At 40.0% G+C, this 27,447-nt stretch overlaps 2 protein-coding genes across 2 annotated transcripts; both read left to right on the top strand.

The window, feature by feature from the left end:
* Nucleotides 1–1,779: 1,779 nt before the first annotated feature.
* ltb4r2a (leukotriene B4 receptor 2a) lies at nt 1,780–6,039 on the top strand. The gene is made up of 4 exons (XM_056235654.1): nt 1,780–2,400; nt 4,268–4,468; nt 4,546–4,586; nt 5,462–6,039. The coding sequence occupies exons 1-4, from the start codon at nt 1,792–1,794 to the stop codon at nt 5,769–5,771; spliced, it is 1,161 nt and encodes a 386-aa protein (XP_056091629.1). The 5' UTR covers nt 1,780–1,791; the 3' UTR covers nt 5,772–6,039.
* Nucleotides 6,040–14,249: 8,210 nt separating this feature from the next.
* ltb4r (leukotriene B4 receptor) lies at nt 14,250–26,263 on the top strand. The gene is made up of 4 exons (XM_056235656.1): nt 14,250–14,636; nt 17,141–17,686; nt 22,270–22,543; nt 25,889–26,263. The coding sequence occupies exons 2-4, from the start codon at nt 17,175–17,177 to the stop codon at nt 26,261–26,263; spliced, it is 1,161 nt and encodes a 386-aa protein (XP_056091631.1). The 5' UTR covers nt 14,250–14,636; nt 17,141–17,174.
* The last annotated feature ends 1,184 nt before the right edge of the window (nt 26,264–27,447 follow it).

Raw genomic sequence — 27,447 nt, 5'->3', positions numbered from 1 at the left:
CTCAGCTATGCTTTTATCTACTGACTTACAAAACCATAGATTGAGCAGAAGTCATTATCAAATTAAATTAAACATGTTAGAAGTTCATTTGATGTGAGGTCAGTGTGAAGAGACAATAGATGCGTTCATTACCCTTTAAATTGCGCAAATTGAAATTGTGAATTCAAAATACGCCCAGTTGAAATCATTTTTTTTACGCTTGCATGAGTTGTTTTTTCAGCCAATTCTTTTTGCCGGCATGGTCTGTATTTTTGTAATCACTTTTTGCGAGAGGAAAAAATTACGTTTTAGTCACATAACATCGGTTGAAGCGTTATTGTGAAACTACATTTCGCAGTAGTTTTTATCGACATTTAGAAAATGTCGCAAAAGTTTTTGTACAAATCTGTAATGGAGACGCGGCTAATGACACATACAATGTTTGGTGTCAATATGCCAAAAACTGTTGCATAGTTAAGCCCAATTTATACTTATGTGTCGATCTCACGCCGTAGCTGCGTCGTAGGCTTTGTGTTAGTAGCGCGCTTACCCTGACGTGCACCTCCCCAAAAATGTAACAATGCGTCAATTCTACGCGCTGTGATTGGTCTGCTAGAACCGCTCCCTGGCTTTTACATGCTCCCTCTGCATGTGTAATTGCGCGTCAACGCGGACAACGACGCAGAAGTATAAATGAAAACCAACGCGTAGTCTATTGCGTAGAGGCTCCGGCGTAGGTCCGATGCAGAAGTATAAATCAGCCTTAACAGCCTCAGAATCAGCTTGCCACTATGCCATCAAACTTGTTGAGACATTTTTTTGGAGAATGGTTTAGTCAATCAAAAAATGTTTAAAGTTTTTTTTCGGTCTGAAGATGGTCTGAAGATGATCTGAGCTGATTTTGGTGAAAATTGGACCAACGGTCTAGGAGAAAGAAAGGTTTTCAAAGAGCTTCGTATATAATTTTTCCTCGGTATGACTCAATGATAAATACCAGTTTCATTAAAATAGGCAAAATTAATCAAAAGCTATTAGAATTTTTTCAATTCCATATAAAATTTTGACCAGAAGGTGTTGCTGTTCTGAGTACCTTCAGGGCATGGTCCCGATGACACACACCTAGTTCGTAACAATATGCTAATGCAGTCATAAAATTCAGCATTAAATGATACAATTCAGAATGGCTGATGTGGGAATAGGGATCAGTTGAATAGTTATGATGCCTTGAATCAAAAGATCCGTTCAGAAGTTGTAAGCAAAAAAGCCATTTTTCATTTCTCCTCACCAGTAGGTGGCGCTTTGCCGAAACACTTCATGTAGCCTCACGTTATGACCTGTAGCAAAACTAGTCTCGATTCGCTAAAGCGGAGCAGAGATACAGCCTCGTATCCAATTTGGCGTGCTCTTCGTCAAATTCGTTTGCGCGTTTTTCAAGAACGGTTGGGTTTATCAAAAAGCTTTATTTAACTTTTGCCAGCATGGTCTGAAGATGATGTGAGCCAGTGTTGGTGAAAATCGGACAGACCGTCTAGCACGAGTTACAAATGCAGAGTTTTAAGGTGCTTGGCCCCTAAAACTATTCAAATGGCTATTTAAAATTGTAACAATATTTCACTGTTTTTACAGTATTTCTGATCAAATAAATGCAGCCTTGGGGATCATAAGAGACTTCTTCAAAAAACATTTAAAAAAAAATCTGACTCCAAACTTTTTGTAATGCCACAACCAGTATGTGTGTATAAACAGTGTTTAAAACTTGCTTCACACAATTCACTGACGAAATGCTCTTCTTTTCCTCTTCAGATTGCCGAGATGGCTTTAAACCAAAGCGAGTTCTTCTTCTCCTCTTCTCTCCAACACATCACTCCGTCCCCAATCCCAGTTGCCCTTACCAGTCCGTTTTCGAATTCAAACAATACAATCTTGAGCAACAGAGGCGGGGTGATCGCCGGCGCCACCATCCTCAGCCTGGTGTTTCTCCTCGGCGTTCCCGGGAACATCTTCATCGTCTGGAGTATCCTGGCCCGAGCTCGCCGGCGCTCCGTCACCACCCTCCTGATCCTGAACCTGGCCTTCGCCGACGGGTTCCTCATGCTGCTGACGCCCTTCTTCGTGGTTTATTTGGTTAAGCGGAGTTGGATTTTCAGTCTGGCGCTGTGCAAAGTGCTGTTCTACCTCTGCTGCACCAACATGTACGCTTCCATATTCCTGATCACGCTGATGAGTTTGCACAGGCTGGTGGCGATAGTGTGGCCGAAGCGCGTGGCTGCGGTGACGGACCCCCGGGCGCTCACACGGGTCATGGTGGGACTCTGGGTTCTCGCTCTGGGACTCTCAGTGCCCGTTTTGGTTTTCAGGACCACGGAACGAAACACGACAGAGAATCTCGTGTGTGACTGCAATCACACAAAACCACAATATGTGAGTCTGTGCTGCTCTAATATTTCAAACCGAAACATTACACACATATTCAAGAAGTCAGAACTTTCTCTTCACAAAGAATCCTGAAAAGTAAAATGTATTGTGGTTTCCACAAAACTATGGAGCAGCACAACTGTTTCCAACATTGATAATAATCATAAATGTTGTTTGAGCATCAAATCATCAGTGATTTCTGAAGGACACTGAAGACTGGAGTAATGATGGTAAAAATTCAGCTTTGATCACAGGAATAAATTACACGTTACTATATATTCACATAGAACACAGTTAGTTTAAATTGAAATACAATTTGACAATATTACAGTTTTTACTGTATTTTTGATCAATTTAATGCAGCCTTGTTGGGAATAAAAGACATTTAAAAACATTTAACATCTAATCCACCCAAACTTTTGAACAGTAGTGTATATGAGATGACAAGATGATGAAAAGTCATCTTAAAATATAATTTCTCCTCATGCGTAAATAAACTTCCTGTGTATTTTCAAAATACATAAACATTCACTACACCAACAATAATAAACACATAGTTCTGATTTATTTTGTCATTGTTAAATTGTGACTGATGCAGTTACAGGGTCTTTCGCAAGTATTATTCACCCCCCTGAACTTTTTACACATTTTCTAGCTTTACAACCTGGAATTACGAGTTGGAGTTTGATAACATGTCTGAATGTGCAAAATAATGTTTTGGTGTAACCTAAAAGTTATTTGAGCCTCAAGCAAAATCTGCTGGCTGTAAGTCTGCACCAGTTCTTGAGGAAGCATCTTTGGCTGCAGCTCAGTGTTCCTGTGTTCTGGGAATGCTATCAGTTTCGCACATCTTCACGCCTGTAATGTCTGGAAATCTTCCTTGGAAAAACTGCCCAGCCTCTGTCGGGTTGGAAGGGCCTGGCTTTAACTGGGCCCTTCTGCTTGTATATCATTCTCATGCTGATTTATCCGTTTGAACCTTCATGTCAGTGAAGAGCTTCTCCATATGTTTCTGCCACAAATAGTGTTTTGTGCCAAAAACATTTGGCAGAGATCTATTTTTATATTTGTAGTGTGTCCAACAAACCTTCCGGCAAACTTTTTTTCTATAAACAAACCCAGGATAACGCTTCTCTAAAAATGTGTTCTCATACTTGAGTCAACAAAACTTTTTTTTTTTTTTTTTTTTTTACCAGGAAAAGTGAAGAGTTTTCCGTTAAAACGGCCCCTAAGTAAATAACTGATGATCGTTGCAACGGAGGTGAATCGATCAAAGCTAACTTTAGCTGGAGATTAACTTTATTCTTGAGCTGCTGTAGAACCAGTACAATCTCTGTTACTTTAATTTCCTATTATCACTGTCCTGATAATGTCCACTGTCCACAGGAACAATCCTTTGCTAAAAGCGCTATATAAATGAAAATGACTTGACTTGATTGTAATGCTGCAAGTGCTGTTTTCCTGGAATGTGCCTGTTTTTCTATACATTACCGTTTAAAAGTTTGGGATGGGTAAATGTTTATTTATTTGTTAAGTCTCACCAAGGCTGCATTTATTTGATCAAAAAATACAGTAAGAAAACGTTATACTGTTTAAGATTATTACAATTTAAAATAACCATCTATGTAAATATAATGTAAAATGGAATTCATTCCTGTGATCAAAGCTGTATTTTCAGCATCATTACTCCAGTCCTTCAGAAATCACTCTAATATGATTTGCTGCTCAAGAAACATTTATTATTATTATTACCAATGTTTAAAACTGTTTTTCTGCTCCATATTTTGGTGTAAACCATGATACTTTTTTTCATGATTCCTTGATGGATAGAAAGTTAAAAGGATATCTCATGACCGTTGTTGTTCATCTGTAGGTGGCGATGCAGTACGGTATGGAAACGGTGCTGGGCTTCTTGTTGCCGTACGGTGTGATCATAGGCAGTTACGTGTGTATCTTGCGCAGAATCCGCAAGACGCGCTTTCGCAGACGCATCCGCAGCGAGAAACTCATCCTGGTGATCATCGTCACCTTCGGGCTGTTCTGGCTGCCGTACCACATCGTAAACATGATGCAGGTGTGTGTTATACGTCAAAATGTTAATCAGAAATGTCTCAAATGTGAAAACGCTCTAAAAATGTTTTCCTCACACAGGCGGCTGCTGCTTTACATCCAGAAGGTTCTACAAAAGATAGGTGAGTACCTTTAAAGGGGTCATATAATGCCATTTTTGTACAAGCTAGTATGATTCTTTAGGGTCTAAATTAAAAGTTTGTAATATACTTTAATTAAAAATTCTCATTAGATTTGTAAGAAAACACTTATTTTACCTGGTCAAAAACACCTCTGTAAACAACTCTGAAAACATGCCGTAATGTACCCTGAGTGTAAACCTTAGACACATTCATTGTGAAGCGTGCAGCTAGCGATTTGCAAAGATTAATATAAATATTAATATGAAGTTTAATAAAACGTTACACTCACTTCAGTTCTTCTGGAGGTTCAGCAGGAACACGAATAGCTGGTACCGATCCTTTTTTCATGAGCAGCTTCTTAGCAAAACCAGCTTTATACTGATCCTCGTTTATAAAGCAGTCTGGTGAGAAATGATTCGCGCAAACATGAGAGCATTGACGTTGCTCGTGGGGAATATTCCCTTCGAAAACAAACTCAGCCACTGCGTCTTCAGCGGTTCGGATTTAGGAACATTAAAATGACTGCTGTGTTCGTTATTACACCCAAGAACAGAACACCACAATCGCTTAGACGCCATTCTGCTCATAGACAGTGCTCCAGCATATCAACAATGACCGCGCCGGTCCGCGCAGACTATGATTGACCGGACGAGCGAGGGCGGGTCTGTGTTGAAACGCTCCTGTCAATCAACAATCGTGGATGGATTTTTATCATTATATGATGGTTGTGTACAGGCACTGCCAACACACATTTCAGTACAATCAACTTGTAAAAGTGCATGTACCATTATATGACCCCTTTAAGAAAACGCTTGCGGCGTGACCTCAGTAACACCGGCTAATTTACAAACTCATTTCTGTTCTTCCTCCGACAGACTAAAGAAAATCTCGACGTCACTGCGAGCGCTCACCTCCACCGTGGCCTTCGTCAGCAGCTGCATAAACCCCATCCTCTACACCTTCGCTGGAAAGTCGTACATCCGACGGGAAGGCGTGGCTTTCATGGCGCGGCTGTTCGAGGCAACGGCACTTTATTCGACGCGGAAGATCCGCCAGAGCAATCAGAACAGCCGAGATAAGGACACCGATGAAGCAGGAAGTCTCAAAGACAAAGACTCCGATTCCATCACCACCCCTCACCCGAGCACCATTATTAAAGTTGTGCCGCAGAAAAACGGAAAGTGAGTGGAAAATGGCTGTGAAATTCAACTTTGAGAGTTGCGCTTTCCAATGTTGCATGTGGGTTAATCAAGACAGCTTGTGTTTTTGTAACAGATGAAAGTGAATACAAGTTTCTTTTGTAAAATTAAAACTGTGTACCAATTGTGTACCAAAAAGCCACAATAGAACAAGGAGACCAGTGCCTAACTCAAACCATCACCTGACCGGCGGCTGTAGGCTCTTTACTCTTTGAACAAGGAACAGGTTCAGACACATGAACGTCCACAGAGAACTGGAAGCTGTATTTAATCCAGCACTTTCAAAGATCTGCTTCATGTCTTTGCCCAGTAGAGGGCGTCACACAACTGAGAGACGGATGAACTGCTACAGAAACAGCCCGCTTGCTCATCACCACTAACGGTTTGCATGGTTGTAAATAGTGTTGTTAGTGTGTAAATAGTTTTTTCTTATGCAAATGTTTATCAATTTTTTTCTTATGCAAATGTTGATCACATTTAGAATAAGTAGATATGTTGTAGAATTTGGCTATTAACATGTAACATTTCAATTAAATTCTGTTGAATTGAACGAAAGTTTAAAAAGGTTCGTTAAATTTGCTTAACGAAACTCAAAGATCCGAGTCAGTAAAATTATCCGAACTTCTCATCACTAATTGTAAACAAAGATTCAAGACTGACCAATGAGAAGAGTTTGGTCGAGAACTGATATTTGAGAGGGAACTCTGTCATTAGGCCTAATAACCAGCATGGACATCGAATTCCTATTTTCTTTTCAAATTAATTTTCATGACTTTTCCATATCATTTCCAGTGCTTATTGGTTAATATTTTATTTTAAATTAAATTTAAATACATTTTTATAATAATTTGACAAGGGTTGCATCAGCAGAATATATATAGAGAATCCCATGACAATCAATATTCCCTGTTTCTCAGGCCCAATCGAACCCTGATGACCGTAAAAGAGGGTGTAATCAGGAAATTAGGGTTTAATTGAGACTATTGTTGTCATGGAAACGATTAATGATGTAAATCAAAGTTTGAGTATTTATGTTTTTTAATCATGTCTGGATCACTGTACAAATGTTTACACTAATGGCATCATTCATATTAAATGTGATGTTTTACACTGATGCATGTCTGCATGTGTGTGCGTGTTTTGTGAGCTTAGTTGAGAAATGAAATGAGAAACTGGAGCACTTCAGTTGTGACCCATCGAACAAATATTTGTTCTAAGAATGTTTTCCAAAACATTTAGTTTTGGTTATGGAAATGTTAAAATTTCCAGTTTGTATGATGTTCCTGAAACATTATTTCAAACATCCGGACGCCTGCTGTAAACAAGCAGAATCACTGAAGGAAAGAGAAACACAAGAACACAAACTACAACTGACTTCAGCCACAGCCTTAGGTGAAATCAACTGAAGATAAAATGAGTCATTATATATCCCAAGATCTCAGCAGAGGAGGATTAAACAACTCCACAAACAGCATCACCAGCTTCCACCTTTATTTCTCTCATAGAAAGTTATAGAATATATATCTATTTAGTTACATAGAAGTTAAATTTGAGAATTATCAGAGGTTTAGATGTTTAAATGTTTTATTTGTTAAATAAGCACCATTATGATGATCGGTGTTTGCTTTAGTTGGGATCTTGACCCTTGACTTTTGATAGTTTATTTCTCTTTCAGCAATTTACGTTTTTCAAAATAATGATTCTGCATTGATAAAGAAATTGATACACATATATAAATATGTGGTGAAGGATTTGGTTTAGGATTTGGATGTTGACTGGTGCTCTTTTATAGGTTAATGACATTAATTAGGCGGCATTTACAAAGCGGAGATCGGAAACCATTCAGCTGCGCACAATTTTAAGATTATTTGCGCTTTATAAATTTCACTTCTGAAAGAGAAGTTTCTCACGTACACTCGTACGCACATTTGAGAAATGAACGCAGGATCAAATAATTTTTACGCAACATTTTATAAATGGACCCCAGATAACGTTTGACAAACAATCTATTAACGTTACCAGAAGAACGTTTGTTCATAACTTTGAGAACGTTGCCAGAATGTTAGGCAAAGTTATGTTCCCTGTTAGTTGGGTATTGGTTGTTGTTGGTGTGAATATCAGCCGTGTTGATTTAATATCTGTTAGGTTCATGTAGCCTTTAGTGTGTGTGTGAACTGTAAATATCATTGACAAATCAACTGTCTGATTATTATGTCCAGATTGTAATATAAAGATGATGAGCAATGTTCGGAAATGTATTCTGAAAACGAGGAAAGAAAATGATGCTCAATAAATTATTAATTTTCTGCTGTTCTCTGCAGAATGTCATTCATCGTTTTTGTTCATTTCCAATTATTTTGAAGGGTTAGTTAACCCACAAATGCAAATTCTGCCATCATTTACCCACCCTCATGTCGTTCCACACCTATACGACTTTTGTTCATCTTCTGAGCACAAATGAAGATATGTTTAATGAAATCGGAGAGATTTTTGTCCCTCCATAGACAGCTACAAATACAACTTTCAAGCCCAAGAAAAGTGGGCAAGACATCATTAAAGTAATCCATGTGACTTCAGTGGTTTAACCTCAATATTATGAAGTGATATGGAGAGCTTCATGCGCAAATAAAACAAAAATACCTTTTTTTTTTTTACAAAATACTATTCTCCAAAGCGTGTTCATGAGAGAACCACGGCGCTTACTTTAATGATGTCTTGACTAACTTTCTAGGGCTTGAAAGTGGAAGTTGTGTCGACAGTCTATGGCGGAACATAAATCTCTCAGATTCAATCAAAAAGATATTAATTTGTGTCTCGAAAATGTACAAAAGTCTTATGTAGTTTGGAATGACATGAGGGTGAGTAATTAATGACAACATTTAAATTTTTGGGTGAACTATCTCCATCCTTCCCTCGGGTCATTTTGGCCCGAAACTCATTGCGCCAGGTGTATGATAGGACCCATAATCTTCTTTTATCTTCAGTTTATTTTAGGCTGTGTGGTTTTCAGTCAGTTGTAGTTGTTGCGTTTCATTTTCTGAGAGTGGAAGCATGATGTTGAACCAACATCACATTGTAACTGTCAGGTTTGAGTGAAGGGAGTGAGGACTCAATTGCAGGAGATAGTGATGTGACGTTCGGCACCGAGGCTTTGAAGCTTGTATCAAAAAAAACGAAACATCTCACATAAACCACTGTACCGGAGCTTGATTCGTCTTGCCATAACCATGTGATCAGTAATGTCCGAAGCTTCGTGTCGACCGGTTTCGACACACAACCACGTGACTGCTTCATATTCTGATTCAAAAATAGCGCAAACCCCTTGCGCAGGTTTCGAGTGTCATGCGCTTCGGTAGTAAAAAGAGGCCGTTTGGAAGTCTGGCAGCATTTTCAGGTCGTATCAAGTCCCATGTGAGAGAATATTCTCAAAGGCAGGGGAAGTAGTAAATAAAAAAAGTAATAGACTTAGCCGGCCCCTCACACTGTTGAACAAGTCCTGTTCCTTAATAAAAATCTTTAATTTCTTCAATTACACAACTCCCCAGTTCACAAGTACTTTCACTACCCAGCCTTTCACCATTCCACAATAGCTTTCTTTTATTTTGATTATATACAGTATGCCTACAGTTCATTTGTCCTATGTATTAATTATTTCATAAATTAATTCATAGACTAATTCATACATTGTGTAAACATCAACACTAACACTGATGATTTTTATTGCTTTGTGGTTTTCATAGCACAAAATGATTTATGACATAAAACAATAATTAAAAAAATTGGGAAAGGTAGCTTTTCCACCTTTTGACCACAAGATGTCGTTAGTGTGCACCGTGTTGAAAAGCTTCGAACCAATTTACGATACACTTGAGGGGAAAGCCTCAGTGCTTCACAAAGCTTAATTTCACCATCACTAGCAGGAGAAATAATGGGCTTTATTAATAACATAAAAACATAAAAACGAAAATTACCCCGTGGGGGAAAACAAGGCAAGCAAGACTTAACTCGACACGACTTTACTAAAGCAGGGAAACACTCAAGGTAACATTTAATGACGATCCAGCACAGGACTGCAAACACTAGGAGAATAAATAGGGAGAGCAAATAAAGCAGGTAACAAGCTGGACAGGTGTGGCAAATTAATCAATAATCAGGAAACAACATGGGATAGACCATAGATATCCATAATCAAGGCTAGATGTCTCGTCCGCGCTGCTGGCCAATGGAGGTCGACGTCCGCACCTGGCGGCCATCTTGCCACAGGCAGCTCGCTCACTCGTAACATTGATTTTACTGGTGCATGTACTTTTTAAATAACCATAACTTGCTCAATTTTCGACTGATTTTCAAACGGTTTGGTTTGTTATAAACGTCAGAGATGTAGTTATGACACTGCATACTTAGGAATAATAAGTGTATAAATTAATAATCATCCAGAATTATAGCCACGTTAATAACGTTTGTAAGAAACCAAACCGTTTGTAAATCCGTCAAGATTTCAACGAGATAAGAGTATTTGTGTTCGTGCTGATCACTCATCTTACATCAGGCACCACAGAGCCCGCCAGAAAGCTTGCCTGTGACAAGATGGCCGCCGGTGATGCCGATAGAGACTCCGCCGTAAGACATCTAGCCTTTATTATGGATATCTATGGGATAGACAATCAACAGGAGAGCACATGGTACAAGGAAACACACATGACAAACCATGTGCTCACACAAAACGAGACATGACCACGCAGCTAATGAACACTCATAAGCCATGACAACATGAAAGCACACAGCTAGTGTAAAACACAAGCTGTGTGCTACACAGCACAAGACAACATTACAAGAAAGCACGAGGCCGATGTAAACACGAACTGCGTGCTACACAACACACAACAACAAGATAGAGCGCACGAGAACGAGCAAAAGCTCACCCTGTGCGCTCACGACAGAATACAAACACGCGGAGCATGTATGTCTGAATCCCGACACAGAACCGAAACCAAACTACACTGTCGTGCCGTGTCCAAACACCATGTCCCGCACGTGTAACAAGGCATACAGACAAGAGACAGGATCAGGAGTGTCAGAGCTCTGTCACAAAACCAAGAAATAAACTAGACAGAAGTGACAGAACCCTGACAGTAACATTGACTCAATGCCATTACAATAGATTTTTGGATGAAATTTAAAAAAATGTTCAACATTAATTACAGGTGCAAAAGAGATGTAGATTCAATGCAGAAACTCTTAAAAAATATTGGGTGTCATTATTTTAAAGGGGGGGTGAAACACTCAGTTTCAGTCAATCTCATGTTAATCTTGAGTACCTATAGAGTAATATTGCATCCGTCATATCTCCAAAAAGTCTTTAGTTTTATTAAATTTATAAAAGAATGATAGGCTGTACCGAGTCTTTCCGGAAAAAGCCGAGCGGGTGGAGGCGTGCCGTGTGGGCGAAGCTAAATAATCACGCCGAAGTTACACGCCGATAGACACACACAGATATATGAAGCAGTTCTACTCACCGCCTGCGGTTCCAACGCAAGACCATTAACCTTTAGTGTTGGGACTGCTCCATCCTTGAGAACTAAACGATTAGCAAATCCGGCTTCGAACTGGGCATTGTTTATAAAAAAAAATCATCCTCGAAATACATGGAACAAACGAGAACACTTGCACAACTGTGTTGATGTTCTGGAAAAACAAACTCCATCCACTGGTCCCTTAACGCTTGATTCTTTGGGAATCTGTGCAGTGTTGTCTTGCCTTGGCAACCGAAAACACACTTCTTTGGTGACATTCGAGCGCAGCCGATGCACAGCGCTTTGATGGGCACAGGTTACGGCTATCGCTCTACACAGGGCCGGCTCTAACCCTTTGGTTGCCCTAGGCGGGGTTGAGTTTTCAGTGTGCAAATTGAACAAAGAAAAATTCAAACCTCTTTTAATTACAGTGTCTGTCTTCATTACACTACTACATAATAATAGATATAATCAGGGGCGTCACTAGGATTTTCATTTTAGGGGGGCTAAGCCCCCAATATGATTTTTAAAAAATAAATAAAAAAATGTAACACTTTAGTTTAGGATCTAAAGATCACTATTAACTATTTTCATTACGATGCAAAGGCACGGTTTTATAATAACTGTCGACCCAAATGTGAGGTAAGGCAAATAAGGGGGTTCGGGGTCTCCCCGAGAAAATTTTGATTTCTCTGATCTACATATGTGCATTTTAAGATGTTCTGAAGGCCAAAAAACTTGGATAGTGGGCAGCTGATTATTTTTTTCTCCTCATTAGCATCACACTCTTTTTCTCTTTGTTTTTCTCTTGCCCTGTCTCTTCCCCTCCTAAAGCTGAGCTTTGACTGATATAGGCTTTTCATTTTTGTCTGTCAGTGAAGAAAGTAAACATAGGGTAAACTGATAGGTTGATTTTGCCTATGAATCATTTTCTCAGACGCGTTTATTTACTGAAAGCTACTAAAGGTATTTAAGTTTATTAAATGCATTCACAATATGTAGGCTACACATTTATTATTGATCTTATGCCTAATACAGGGCCGTAGACAGGGCTTTATAATCACAGAGGTCCTAAATTTGAGGTTGGTAGGGGGTTCAAATTTTTTATTTCTCTGATATGTGCATTTCAAGACGTTTGAAGACCAAAAAAAGGATAAGAAATAGCTTTAAAACCATGTCAGTGGGCAGATTATTTGTCAATACCTGCTCTCTTCTCATCTCCATCACTCTTCCTTTTTTTCTCAGTCTCTTCGTCCCTTTCTCTTCCCCTCCTAAAGCTGAGCTTTTTTAATTTACTAAAGGCTACAATTTGTATTATATCCTCAATATGTACACATTCATTATTAATCTTGTGCCTAACATGATGAAAACGGCTTTGTTAATGTTTCTTGTAAACTAATTATTACATTACATGAGTCACGTTACATAGGCCTATTTTCAGTTCAAAATGGCGAAATTAGACAAAACTATATTAGTTTGCCTGCTTATTTTTTGTCATTCGTTAAACATTTATGACCTAAAACAAGTAAAATATGAAATGTTAAGTTTAGCTACTTACATCTTATCTCGCAGACTCGCACTTGACCGTACGCGTCGAGTCGCACTGTTAAAATTCGCGCTCAGCAGCGTCTGTGAACATAAAGCCCGCCTACTTTGATTTGATTGGTCATCTCAAATATTCTGACATTGACGAGCAGTGACAGACCAATGAGGCTCAGATGAACACACACATGAACACACACACCCTGTCCTCTGTTTCTGACGTGCTCTCTGCTCGGCGCCGCTGCGGATTGAAGATGAAGAACGCGCTGAATCTGATTATAACAAGACTGAAGCGAACACGAATTTGTGTAGCCTACATTAATCTCACATTTTTAGGGGGGCTAGGCAGAAGTTTAGGGGGGCTGAAGCCCCCCTAAAAAGGGCCTAGTGACGCCCCTGGATATAATATTAATCCCATGACAGTAATTGCAATAGGCTATATTGTAAAACAAATGCACTGAAAAATAAAGGAAACTTTCATGAGTATTGTACAAATTTCTATACTTGAAAGTAAGTTATATATTTGGAAGTAACCCAGCGCCGCCAATTAAGCTAAGCAAAACAAAACAAAACGAATGGGCCACCGATGTACGAGTTTTATGGGCCGTTAAGACAAAAATAGAAAAATAAAAGTATGAGATGTATCGGCCCAAAAAGCACGGCGGGCCCGCGGGAATCTCCCGGTTGTCCCGATGGCCAGAACATTTGACACCTTAAATGTACAACCTAGAAGCTTTGCGCAATATCACTACGTGAAATATCACGGCCGTACAGAGAAGGAAATGATTAGTTGAATAAAGTCGTTATTTTTGTTTGTTTTTTTGCGCACAAAAAGTATTCCTGTCGCTTGATAAACTTAAGATTGAGCCACTGTAGTCACTCGGACTATTTTAACGATGTCTTTACTAACTTTTGGGCCGGCAAGTTTCAATCCCTAAGAAGCCTATGGAGGAGTGATCCAGCTCTCAGATTTAATCAAAAATATCTTAATTTGTGTTCCGAAGATGAACGAAAGTCTTACGGGGTTGGAACAACATGAGGGCGAGTAATTACTGACAGAGTTTTCATTTTTGGGTGAACTAACCCTTTAAAGGGAACCTGGTGCAGTTTTTTGTATTATTTCTTTCCATGTACAACTGCACTGCAAACAAAAAGCCTGGTCGGTTTCATTCAGATCACATAAAGCCAAAATCCAGTGAACAGCAGATCCAAGGAAAACACTTCAGCACCGGTAGATCTGTGAAAATGAAGCCACTGGACAGAAATCTCCTGCACTTCTGTTCTAATGTTGCGAGTGAAATGTCCCACTCTGATTACGACAGTCTGTGGAAATGCTCACTCTCCGCTGTTATGAAACAATGCGAGTCGTTTGGAAATCGAAGTACACTGCAATTATCAGTGATCACAGGACTCCTCGTCTAAATCCATTCAAAACAGAGAGAAATAGGGATGAAGAGGGAAAAAGATGGAAACTGGGAAGACCAAATGCAACAGAAAGAAAAGATACCAAAATAATAAATGAAACTGCAAATTACATTTTGTAAGTGTTAAGTGTTCTTTTCTCTTTCCTGTCTGAGGCAATTGGTCGTTTCTCAAGTCGTGCAAGTGAAGAGGAAGCCATGACGTTAAAAAAAAAAACACTATTTAAAAGATGTTAATGATAAGGAAACTGAGACACTGGATAGAACTGATTCTAAAACAACTACTGCCACGCTAATATCCTCGGCTGCGGCTTTCATACTACAAGACCTACAGTACAAACCAGTCCATGTGATTATACGCTCTCTCTCATTGAGGTAAGGCTTTTTCATGTCTATATGTGTATATATATCTATTCATATGATGTGCAAGGTACAGAAGAAAGTATGTTGGTGTTGTTTTCTTGAGAGTAAATTGGACTTGGTGACTGTTTTTTTATTTTATTTCTAGTCTATAATAGTCACATAATGGTTATGCTTGAAATGTTCTTCTTTAAGAATATTACAACATTTAGCATTGCTACACGAGCAGAGAATCGTGTCAGTCAGAAGACAATACATGTGTCTAAAACATCCTATCAGCAGGAAACATTTCACAGAAGAGGCAACTAGTAGAATATCAAATATTAAAATACAAATTACTTAGCACAAATTTTAACCAAAATAAACATAATCAGTAATCACAAAAAGATAAATAGGTCACCGTAAACATAAAAAGGTGCAAGAACTGCAACATAAGCATATTGTAATTGAGCGACATACCAGTGCAACATGTTGTGCTTTGCTGAGTAAAAAAAAAGTGCTAAAAAAACAACACTGAGTATCTCAGTGTTGCTTCAGCCTCTCGAGCCACTAGTGTTGCGGGGGGAGGACTGGCCATCTGGGGCAGCGGGAGTTTCTCCAATTTCAGTGTCGTTATTATGCAATACATTGTAATTCCTAATTGTCAGTAACAAGCAAAAAAAATAATAAAAAATAATAATACATATTACTGCATAGCAGGAGATTATCAGCCATAAGAGAAAGAGTGAATTTTTGTGAATATAAAACATTCATATTGTGAATAACTTGGTTTCCCGATAGACTTTCAGTAATTTCACTTGTGTAAGAAAATGATTCATAAAAAAATGTGGGAAGTTGCCATCCTTGAACAAAAACTTGTCAAAACTTGTGGCTTTCACTCAAGTGTGTGCTGTTGTTAGGACAGTGTCATATAAAATGTAATATTTTGACTGTCCTTGTATTGAAAAGAGCTGTCAAAATTCTACTAATTTCTATTTGCCATGGATACCAGGAAAGGCTAGGCGAATTATAACAAAGAAGTATGCCAGCACAAACATATTTTTTTTATTAATTTCTAATATAATTTATATTTCTTTATTGCTTATATTTTTAGTGTTAAAGATTTACCAGCACAAAATGAGCCGGTGTGTCATGTGTTTTGTATTGCGGACCGGGGACCAAGGCCAGGGCCACTTTCTAGTCCCAGTCCTCCCCAGAGTAAATGGTAAATGGACTGCATTTATATAGCGCTTTCACAGACCCAATGGCCGCCAAAGCGCTTTACATTTTGCCTCACATTCACCCATTCATACACCGACGGCGGTGTCAGCCATACAAGGCGCCATCCAGCTCGTCGGGAGCAGCTGGGGTTAGGTGTCTTGGTCATGGACACCTCGACACTTGGCCAGGTGGAACTGGGGATTGGACCACCAACCTTCCGGTTTGTAGACAACCTACATGAACCACTGAGCCACTGCCACCCCAGAGTGTAGCATTAAGTTGGGTGGGTGAAGTCAGAGAAGGTAAACATTTAAAACAAATCTCCAAAACCCTGCATTGTGTTGTTGTGCCGTACCCGAAGCAAGAATACGCCCCAACTGACAATACGATTAAAAGTGTTTTCCTGCAAACGAAAAAAGGAACTGCTCTTTGTGTTGGGCAATATTATCACCACTACTGCAAACACAGCACAAGACTATTTATACAGATGCATGGATGGATGGATGGATCCCAGATAGCAACATGGAGTCTGCCCAGATCCGGCCCACATCTGGCACATGTGGAATGAGGATCTGGCCCACATGCCGCGTGGAATGACGGCCCTTGGGTGGCTCACTCCTGTTTGCCAGATCTAGGCCACAAGCAGGCCATAGCAATGCCACATGTCATCCATGAGCAAAGAAATAAACCAGAAGTGGACCTCATCTGAGCCACAAAATCTTTGTATAGCAATCTCAGCCTTAACAAGCCTGTAATGCTGTTTGCGGAGTTGTTTAATCCTCCTCTGCTGAGATCTTGCGAGATTTAATGTATTTCTTGTATCGTCAGTTGATTTAATCTAAGGCTGTGGCTGGAAATCAGTTGTAGTTCTTGTATTTCTGGTCGTCTCTTTTTCTGTTTTCTTCTTTCTTTCAGTTATTCTGCTTGTTAACAGGTTTGTTAAGGCTGAGATGATTATACATATATATTTGCTCTTGGCTGACATGTGGCATTGCTCTGGCCTGCTTGTGGGCCAGATCATCCTTCCACATGTGCCAGATGTGGGCCGGATCTGGGCCGACACAATGTTGCAATCTGGGATGGACGGATGGAACCAATGGCAATCAAATAATTATCATCATATTTCAATATGTCAATAGTAATCACTTGGCATACACTTATTGGACCTCTTTAGTCCAGATCCAGTTTAAACACGTTGGAACTAACTGTATTTATAAGCTATACATATTTTTCCCAGTGTATTTTTTATATGTGCGTTTGTTTATCGTTTCTTTGCAGGCAAAAGGGAAAGTGATCTTGGCATTATTTTGAATTTCAAGCAAACACAAGAAGCAACAATCAACTTTGAATCAAATGGCCACTTTTGTTCCTGCGGAGAGCCCAGTCGTATCTGGAACACCTCCATCTGTCATTGTGCCCCCCTCGCCTTCCACACTATCCCTCTCCCATCAGATCGGGATTGCAATCCTGGTCATCGCCTTCGTGTTTGGTTTCCCTGGCAACCTGTTCGTAGTGTGGTCGGTCCTGTGCCGGGTCCGTGTGCGCTCCGTCACCTGTCTGCTGATTCTGAATCTGGCCGTGGCTGATGCGCTGGTGCTCCTGAGCGCACCGCTGTTCCTCCGGTACCTGGCGGGAAATAGTGGCTGGGAGTTTGGCAGCACCGTCTGTAAGACGATCCATTACCTGTGTTGCGTCAACATGTACGCCTCAATCTACCTGATCTGTCTGATGAGCATGGACCGCTGGCTGGCCGTCACAAAGCCGTTTCTGTCTCAGAGATTGAGGACCAAGAGAAGGCTCCTGTCTGTCATGTTGGGCATCTGGGTGATGGCTTTTCTGATGGCTTTGCCCATGCCGTTCTATCGGTGAGTCCGAGAGATTTTGTTCCAGTCACTACAACAACACAACACAACATAACTACAACACACATCACACTTTGAATTAAGCAATAACACGAAGCCATGCTATTGTAAAAATAAAGGGTGCTGCATGATACTCAGCACTGCAGATTCATATGAAAGAACAATATTATGATAGATCCGATTGTCCAACACAAAAGTTGACATTCTCACTTCCAAGGCATTCAAAACTGAAGAAGGGTTATGCGCTATTAAGACGCTAGATGTCGCTATATCGACAAACCAGGAACTCCATTGGTTTCAATCGCTTCCCTTATGCATCAGGCCCACTGAAGTGCCTTGAATCACGCAGCTTTGTTTGATGCGTTGACGTAATTTCCACTGAAACAGGAAGCTAAGGCGGGACATATTGAATGGCTCCTCCCCTTTTCAAATAGCCAATAGCGTTTAGTTTACTTCACAGACTGTAAGTCATACTTGCGCTGATGATATGTTGGATTCAATAGTAGAGGTGTGAATAAATTCTAGCCATTTCATTCTTAACCAGCGTACAGTTGGGAAACTGAATAAAACTTGAGCGTTTGAGCAACCGAACTCACATCTCCAACCCATATTGCTCCGTGCTTTGGCAAGGCTTTTTTTTGATGCTTTAGATTCTTGAGAGCATTTGATTGGACAGAAGATGTGATGAGAAGCTGAAGTCCGCGGTGATGTCATGATAATCGAGATGGTCCTCACTGCAGAACACGAAATCCAGGGTGAGGAGTTGGATCTGGATATATCTTACTTATATCTAAACCTACCCATCTCCACCCCTGATCCCTAACCACACCCCTAAACCTACCCATCTCCGCCCCCTGATCCCTAACCACACCCCTAAACCTACCCATCTCCACCCCCTGATCCCTAACCACACCCCTAAACCTACCCATCTCCGCCCCCTGATCCCTAAACACACCCCTAAACCTACCCATCTCTGCCCCCTGATCCCAAACCCCACCCCTAATCCTACCCATCTCCGCCCCCTGATCCCTAACCCTACCCCTAATCCTACCCATCTCTGCCCCCTGATCCCTAACCACACCCCTAATCCTACCCATCTCCGCCCCCTGATCCCTAACCACACCCCTAAACCTACCCATCTCCGCCCCCTGATCCCTAAACACACCCCTAATCCTACCCATCTCCGCCCCCTGATCCCTAACCCTACCCCTAATCCTACCCATCTCTGCCCCCTGATCCCTAACCACACCCCTAATCCTACCCATCTCCGCCCCCTGATCCCTAACCACAGCCCTAAACCTACCCATCTCCGCCCCCTGATCCCTAAACCCACCCCTAATCCTACCCATCTCCACCCCTTAGATCTGGATCCAACTCCGCCCCTGGATCTCGTGTACTGCAATGAGGTGCTACTGTAATAATCAGTGATCCATCGGAAGGGGCCTTTAATGCATTTGTAAAAGCAGAATGATTTCATTCTAAATCTGGGTGCAAGTGCTATGAATCAATGAAATATTCAAAAAACACTTCTCCACAATATAAAACATGTAACAGGCAGACAAAAGTACATGTGCAGGGATTAATTGCAAAAAAACAACCCCAAAAAATGTATCATGTAATAATAAGTTTAATTGAATTTCTATAGCGCCTTTCCCAAGCTCAAGGACGCTTCACATTGACAGTAGATAACAAGCAGTTTACACATAGATAGACAGACAATGGGCATTTGCCCAGTCCAAGTAATGAGCAATTGCAGTTGCAAATCACATTACATTTACAATACAAACATAAAACAGGGCAAAGAACATTAATTACAGACAACATAGTGGGCAGTTGGAGTGAAGATGCAATAGAATTATTGGAACCTAGGTTAACATTGTGACTGTGTTATGTCAGATTAACATTTCATGCCTGATAAGAACAAATGTGTTTTGAGTTTATACTTAAATACATGCACTGTGGTTGTTGTCCTGAGAGCCAACGGAAGAGAGTTCCAAAGCTTGGGGGCTATAACAGAGAAAGACCTGCCACCCATAGATGATGTACAGGGCGGCCCATCCTTCAGGCGACACAGGCAGTCACTACGGGCCCCAACATGCCTGGGGTTTCGTTACAGTTACTGTCAAAAAAACATTATTTGTTCTCCACTGAAAAAATGCAATTGGCACACGGACAAATGTGATATCTAGAGATTTCAAACCTTCCTCAAAAGTGCTCAAGTTGTCAGAAATGTACAAAATAGGTCACAGAATTGATTACTTGACTATCTGAACTGCTTCCTGTGTTCTTAGCAAGTGTGTATGGCAGGAACAGCTCTTCTGTTGCCAAAATGTGTTTACTGAATAATTCTGGGCAATGAATTTAAAGACTGTAAACCTAAAGGCCTATACAGTATGCAGTAATTAATCCTAACTTCTCAGGTACTCTCAAAAATCGCTAAGCCTTTGGACTAGTTTAATAAAATTATCAAACAGTTGATTCATTTGAACTTAAACTCGATTAATTGAACTGATGAGTAAAATTCATCTTAATTCAGTGTGATCAGACACGTTTATTTGACATATTCTGTGAATTTTCCCTAAATGTAATTCAGCGGAGCGTGTTTTGAAAGCGCCCATCACTATACGTGGACTGTAAATGATGCGTATTACACGCCATGAAGTGCGTATCATATGCACACAAAACATTTTTTTGCCGTTTAAATGGCAAGATAAATAAAATGCGTGGTATAGGTACATTTGCACCAGTACACTGGAATCAGTTCAGACTCTGACTGAAGAACAGACGAGCTGCTGATATGAGCATGTGCAGTTGACTCGAATGAGAGGATGAAATTAACTATTTCGCTTATTCACTTTATATGCGTTTCACATCATGATTGTGCGCTTTAATAATTGCATATACGTGACGTCATTGCGTGGTTAAATAAACAAAATGGTGAATCTGCAGCACACTTTATTAAACAAACTCCAGACTTTACAAACTCAGATTCGGGAACAGGACTCGGGAACGGAACAACCAACATCCAATAACAACATCAAGAACTCACAAACACTGAACTAGACACAGGGCTTATGGTGCGTTCTATTATTTATCCGCGTCGGAGTTCCGAGGAAGACAGACGTTGCCTAGCAACACGCACCAACACGCCCCCTTTCCTCGGATTTTCCCCATCGGATTTCAGACAACCGTGAGGACACCGAGCAAGAATTCTGATACGGAATCCAAGATGGCCGCGCCCTGTGTGACTTAGTATGAATTGTTTTCATTGTTTTTGGACCGCTTTGGTTGTTTAAATGAAGATTTTAATCACTCGTATTACTGCAATATACTTACTGCGTCCGTATCACTGCCTGTGGGAATGGGAATCGGTCTTGTTGTGAGTGCAATATTGAATGAAGCCTTGTTTCAAACGGGTGTTACTAACGTGGCTAGCGTTGCTAACAGAAGATAAACTAAAACATGAAATAAAGTGAAAATTTTAGAAGTTCAAATGGCTGAGTTTTGATAAGCGCCTGGTACTCGGCCAGTGCTACCATAGCAACAGCTTTCCGGGTGGCGTCCGTGTTTTTTTCTCCGACTCGGATGCACAAAACATACCAGAACGCTTGAAGTGTGGAAATGGCATCATATCCGAGGGCCGAGTCGGTTCGTTGACAATAATAGAACGCACCAGTAAATACATACTGGACTAACGACGAGACAAGGGACACCTGTGAACATTTAACCAATGACAACATGACACAACAGACAAGGGAACACAAGGCAAGATCACATGACTAGAACAGGGGATCACATGACAGACAAGAACCAGGAACCAGGAACAAGAAACAAAACCCAAACCATGACAACTTGCTCACATGCTAAAAGTATCCCTTGCAGTATGCAAGTATATTCAGTAAGAATTTTTTGCTGCATGGCATAAACTCAGTTGCTTATGAAGAGGAACATACAGCATAGTTGAATCTAATGTGGCCACAGAGCCTAACCACACGCTCTACTCTTCAGCTCAATGGTAACCACAAAAACCAACGTAACAAAATGGCTTTGAAATGTCAGTTAAATACGGTGCCTATTTTCACTAAATGCAAGGCAAGGCAAGTTTATTTAGCACATTTCATTCACTGTAATTCAAAGTGCTTTACGCAGAAATGAATGAAAATAATCACAAAATAAAAGCAAGACAATTAAAACCAGTTGTAAAAGGAATAAAACAAGTAAAAAGATGATGCATAGATAAATTTCTAATCTCACAAAACAACGGTGTGTCTTATGTTTCACAGCTGCTTATTTCACTGTGAGATTTCTTCATGTTGATTGTAATGTGTCTGTGGACAAAACTTGCAACAAATGCAAAAACACTTATTCATGTAGCCTCAACACAAATGAATTAAGTTTACTTAGCATTTTACAAATTTAATTCTATTTTCTATTTTTGGCATCACTTTTTTCTTGATTTGACCCATTTCAGAGGCGGCCACAATTCCAATATCTGTACACATAGCCATCATTTAAACCGTCTCCTGTGACTTATCTCTCTCTCTCTCTTTAAATGTTGACCTCTTTCATTTGCTCTGTACCGACAGTATCGTGAAGCCGCTCCGTCCAGGTGGGCTCATCTACCTGTGTACACCGTACCACTGGGAGAGCAGCACTCATGAAATCTTCCAGTACCTGTGTGAGACTCTGCTGGGTTTCCTTCTGCCCTTCACCTTCATCCTGTTCTGCTATATCTCAGTGATCTGCCGGCTGCGTAGCACCATGTTCCAGCGCAAAGGAAGAGGAAACTTCCTCATCCTCCTCATCATCGCTGCTTTTACCGTCTTCTGGCTGCCGTATCACCTGATCAACATTTTACAGGTGAGTAACACCCCACTGTATGATGCCATCGCAATTATCGTAAATACGTCACATTTACCACTAGGAAGCTCTGGGATCATTCTGATACCCAAGTTCAGTCGTGTGGGCCATAAACCATAAACACTGCATATTTACATTTGAATTGTATTGTATGTATTTTTACACAAAGTAAATAGCCTGTATTTTTTTCCGAAATTCAAATTCCACTCTGACTAAATTGGTAGCGTGATTAATGTTTATATATGGTTGTCAATGTAGTCTCCCTGAAAAAGGAAACATAGATATTTCAAAGAACAGACACAAACACTTGTTGCGTTTACCTCAATCTCAGTGTAAAAGAAACATTCAATGTTGCACAAAATAACCATGAAATGCATACCAACTTGCATATAACAACATTGCATTCTCTTTATACACAAAGTGAACCATATTATTTTTGCCGACAAAACAATTAAAGAGATGAACATCAATTGGCATAAAACATTATATCCATCCTGGTACACACAATAAACAAGATAGCTTGCATCAGTACGTGTGACACTTAAAAATAAAGAATAAAAAAAAACAAGAAAATGAGGAATAAATCATATTACGTGTAAATTTAGAATGAACGTAATTTAATTTGTACTCAAATAATCTGTTCTCAAAGTGCATACCAATCTCAAAACATTTCATTTATCACAATTATGATAACACTGCACATTATCAGTTTTTAGGAGGTCATAACACATGGCATCATTAACTTAACACAAAATTAAGATTAAACCAGCGTTAAGAGATAATAGTATCACAGCAAACTCATCTTAACAGCATAATAACATACAAATTGTTAGACAACTATCAAACTTCATATATTAACAGCACAGTGCATGAAATGTGCTAATGGTAGCATAGCATCAAAAGCTATTCAGCATGTATTAACCTTAATGTTACATATGCACTCTTATTGTAAAGTGTTAAAATTTTTATTTGAATCCAAGTCATGCTTAAAGATGGTGATCTGTAAACATCTGCACAAAGGCCATATCATTGAAATTACACATGTATGTTATATGTAGGCCTATACTTTCACATGTTTTTTGCTTCTATTTTAGAACACTTGATTATTATTCAAAATAAGAAAATATGTGTTACAGTGACGATAAAAAAAGAACTACACCGCAAAATCCACAGAGTTAAATTAACTCTGCTCAGAGTACATATGGTCCCACTCTACAGAAAGCTAAAATAACACTGAAGAAGTGTTAAACTCACACTGCTGTGATTGGCTGTGAGACTTCAGTGTAAACGCCCACTGCTGTGTTTGTCTGTGTGAGACTTCAGTGTGAACGCCCACTGCTGTGATTGGCTGTGAGACTTCAGTGTAAACACCAACTGCTGTGATTGGCTGTGAGACTTCAGTGTAAACGCCCACTGCTGTGATTGGCTGTGAGACTTCAGTGTAAACGCCCACTGCTGTGATTGGCTGTGAGACTTCAGTGTAAACGCCCACTGCTGTGATTGGCTGTGAGACTTCAGTGTAAACGCCCACTGCTGTGATTGGCTGATGTGAGACTTCAGTGTAAACACCCACTGCTGTGATTGGCTGTGAGACTTCAGTGTAAACGCCCACTGCTGTGATTGGCTGTGTGAGACTTCAGTGTAAACACCCACTGCTGTGATTGGCTGTGTGAGACTTCAGTGTAAACACCCACTGCTGTGATTGGCTGCTGAGACTTCAGTGTAAACACCCACTGCTGTGATTGGCTGCTGTGAGACTTCAGTGTAAACACCAACTGCTGTGATTGGCTGCTGTGAGACTTCAGTGTAAACACCCACTGCTGTGATTGGCTGTGTGAGACCTCAGTGTAAACACCCACTGCTGTGATTGGCTGCTGTGAGACTTCAGTGTAAACACCCACTGCTGTGATTGGCTGCTGAGACTTCAGTGTAAACACCCACTGCTGTGATTGGCTGCTGTGAGACTTCAGTGTAAACACCCACTGCTGTGATTGGCTGCTGTGAGACTGCAGTGTAAACGCCCACTGCTGTGATTGGCTGCTGTGAGACTTCAGTGTAAACACCCACTGCTGTGATTGGCTGCTGTGAGACTTCAGTGTAAACGCCCACTGCTGTGATTGGCTGCAGTGAGACTTCAGTGTAAACGCCCAGTGCTGTGATTGGCTGCTGTGAGACTTCAGTGTAAACGCCCACTGCTGTGATTGGCTGACACGTTTGCATATGAAGTAGCTAGCATTACATGTGGAACTCTCTCTAAAACTTTTACTACGTTTTAACTATTACAGCTATCGAGATTATAAGGAAGCGTGAAAAGTATTGATCATAATGATCTATTCCCATCAAATAAAAGGTTGCAGTGATGAGCATTGAGCTGTATGAAAATTACACCTCTGGCTTTCACCGAATAACAATGCAAACACGATGCAAATACAGTAAGAGCTTCGTTGTACTGTACATTGTAGCAGCATCATGATTTTGTGATGATTGATTTTAACGAGTTTTGGCAAGTGTCCAGATAAACTCGCATTGTTTGATTGATAGCTTGGGCAATTGGAAAGGGAGCGTCATCCTACTAAGAGAAACGACGTGAAGTTGATTGTTTAGTCACTGGCTTGATTTACTGATGCATAAGCAGTATTCACCAATATTTTGAGAGATAATCTGTCTGAACTTGAATAATTACCTCAGAAATCACTGATCACAGATCAGGCATTAGAATAAACATGACTACTTACATGTTCAACGATATTTTGACTCAATTTCAAAATTTTCAACATACAACATATATTGCAGAGATGACGATTTGATATGTGTTTTTATCTGGAATATGTATTTTTTAGAGTGTTTTCTCATCTGCAATATGTCTTTTTTTTCTGTCAGAAGTTATAATATATTATTTAAAAGACATCTTATCTTAAAGATGTACATGTGCTATCTGGATTCATTTCACCTGTTGTCCACAAACACGCTTGACTTGATGATTGGCTTAAAGGTCACCATTTATTGGTTATGTATGTGACACGAGGCAAATCATTTAAAAAAGACTAAAGACAAAATCACTATTTGTGAGGTCAGTTTACTAATGTGTTTTTATGCTGTCAAAGCAAAAAAAATGTTTTCTTTTTTTTACATTAAATACATCTGCGCTATGCAAATTAGTGCATAAATTGTTAAAAACAGCATTTACTTTGATCATTTTTAATACACTATCCAGAAGGCTCAGCCTTCCATTCTTGCCAATGCATGGTTTTCTTGTGTGTGAAATATAAAGTATGAACATTAAGGTTCAATTTTCTCACATTTTATGTCAGCACATTTCTCTTTCTTGTTGGTCTGTTCCTACAGGTGATCGGCATGATGCAGGACTCCCCTTCTCTCTTAAAAGCAGCAAAAGTGGCCCGTCCCAACGTGACAGCGTTCGCATTTATGAGCAGCAGCGTGAACCCCGTCCTGTACGTGTTTACCGGCAGCTCTCACATCCGTCAGGCTGGTCTGGGCTTCATGGCCAAACTCTTTGAAGGAACCAACTCGGAGTCAGTCTCCAGCCGCACCAGGTCCAGCCGCGGATCTAACGCAGAGAGCTCCGTTTTCACCAAGCTGTCCGTCAAGCTGAGTCGCAAAGGGGACGGGACAAGAGCTGAGACCCCTGGTGGTGAGGAGGAGACTACAGCAGACATGCACAACAGAGACGAGATGAAGACTCTGACCACCCTGCATTAAAGTGCTCATATAAAGTGCTTTCATTCCCCTGAAGTCTAATGTTAGTTACGGTTGTTGGACTCTCATTATCCCACTGAAATAATATCATCATCTTCTGCTGCTGATGTTTCAGAAAAAACGTGTCTTTATTTCCTCTGTCTAAATACTTTATTGTTATTGGCTGGAATGCAGACATTAAAACATTGTTACTTTTTGTTAGAATTTGTCTCTCTGTGGAAAATCTTGTTATATGCAATCCTGCTGTTTTCTGTTTCTTTTTTTGTTAGTTTATAAAACATGAATACATCTGCATGTAAACACATCCTCATCTCTCAGTTGTTTATGCCCACACTATGTTACGAGCTGCTCAGAGACACAAAGGTTGAGATCCAAATGCAGCTTTATTTGAGTAATCCAGAATCATAATCTAAACACAGGCAAAGGGTCAAGAACAGGAAGGGAGTCCAAACAAACAAACAAACAAACAAACAGGGGTCAAAGCCAAAAAGGAATCCTAGAAACAGGCAAAAATCCAAGAACCATGAGACAATGAAAGTGTAAACAGCTAACAAAACCTCACAGTGAATGAACCAGGCTCATATACACAGAGTTAACAAGGCTATGAGGAACAGCTGATGACAATCATGGTTGATTAGTCCGGGCAGTGGGTTATTGGTAATGTAGTCCGGGGTGGAGTGCCCTCTGGTGGCTATCAAGGGCACTCCAACTGCACTCAATTTAGACATGTCAGTATCGACAATTTTACATTTCTGACATGAAACAGGAGAAACAGTGAGTGTTATTGTTGTAGATATATTTTATTACATGTCTGTTTTATTTCTTTGAGCTTGACTTCAAAAATCAACAACAACAAAAAAGACCCTGTCTGAAATATTTGTAAAATGTGTCAAATGAATTTGTCATTGTTATCACGGGAAGGAAACTGTAAATATTTGCAATAATACATTTAGAAAATTAAAGTTTAATTGGGTTTATTAGATGGTGTTGTTGACATGTTCTTTTATGTTTAGCACAAAGGGATTCGATAATATATACCCAACCTTCACTCCTTTAAGAATAAACAATATTTAATTGAGCTGAGGTTGGTGCTCATTGATTCACATTCATCAAGTCATGTCTAATGTAAAGACATGATTGATTGATGAAACTCAGTATAAGAGAGAGAAGTACAGATATCCTTAAAA

Source organism: Rhinichthys klamathensis, unplaced genomic scaffold (genome assembly GCF_029890125.1).
Source record: "Rhinichthys klamathensis goyatoka isolate OS25496 unplaced genomic scaffold, OSU_Roscu_1.1 h1tg000427l_1, whole genome shotgun sequence".
NCBI lineage: Eukaryota > Metazoa > Chordata > Actinopteri > Cypriniformes > Leuciscidae > Rhinichthys > Rhinichthys klamathensis.
Note: the sequence above shows the minus strand (reverse complement) of the source record. Positions and strands in the feature narration are given on the sequence as shown.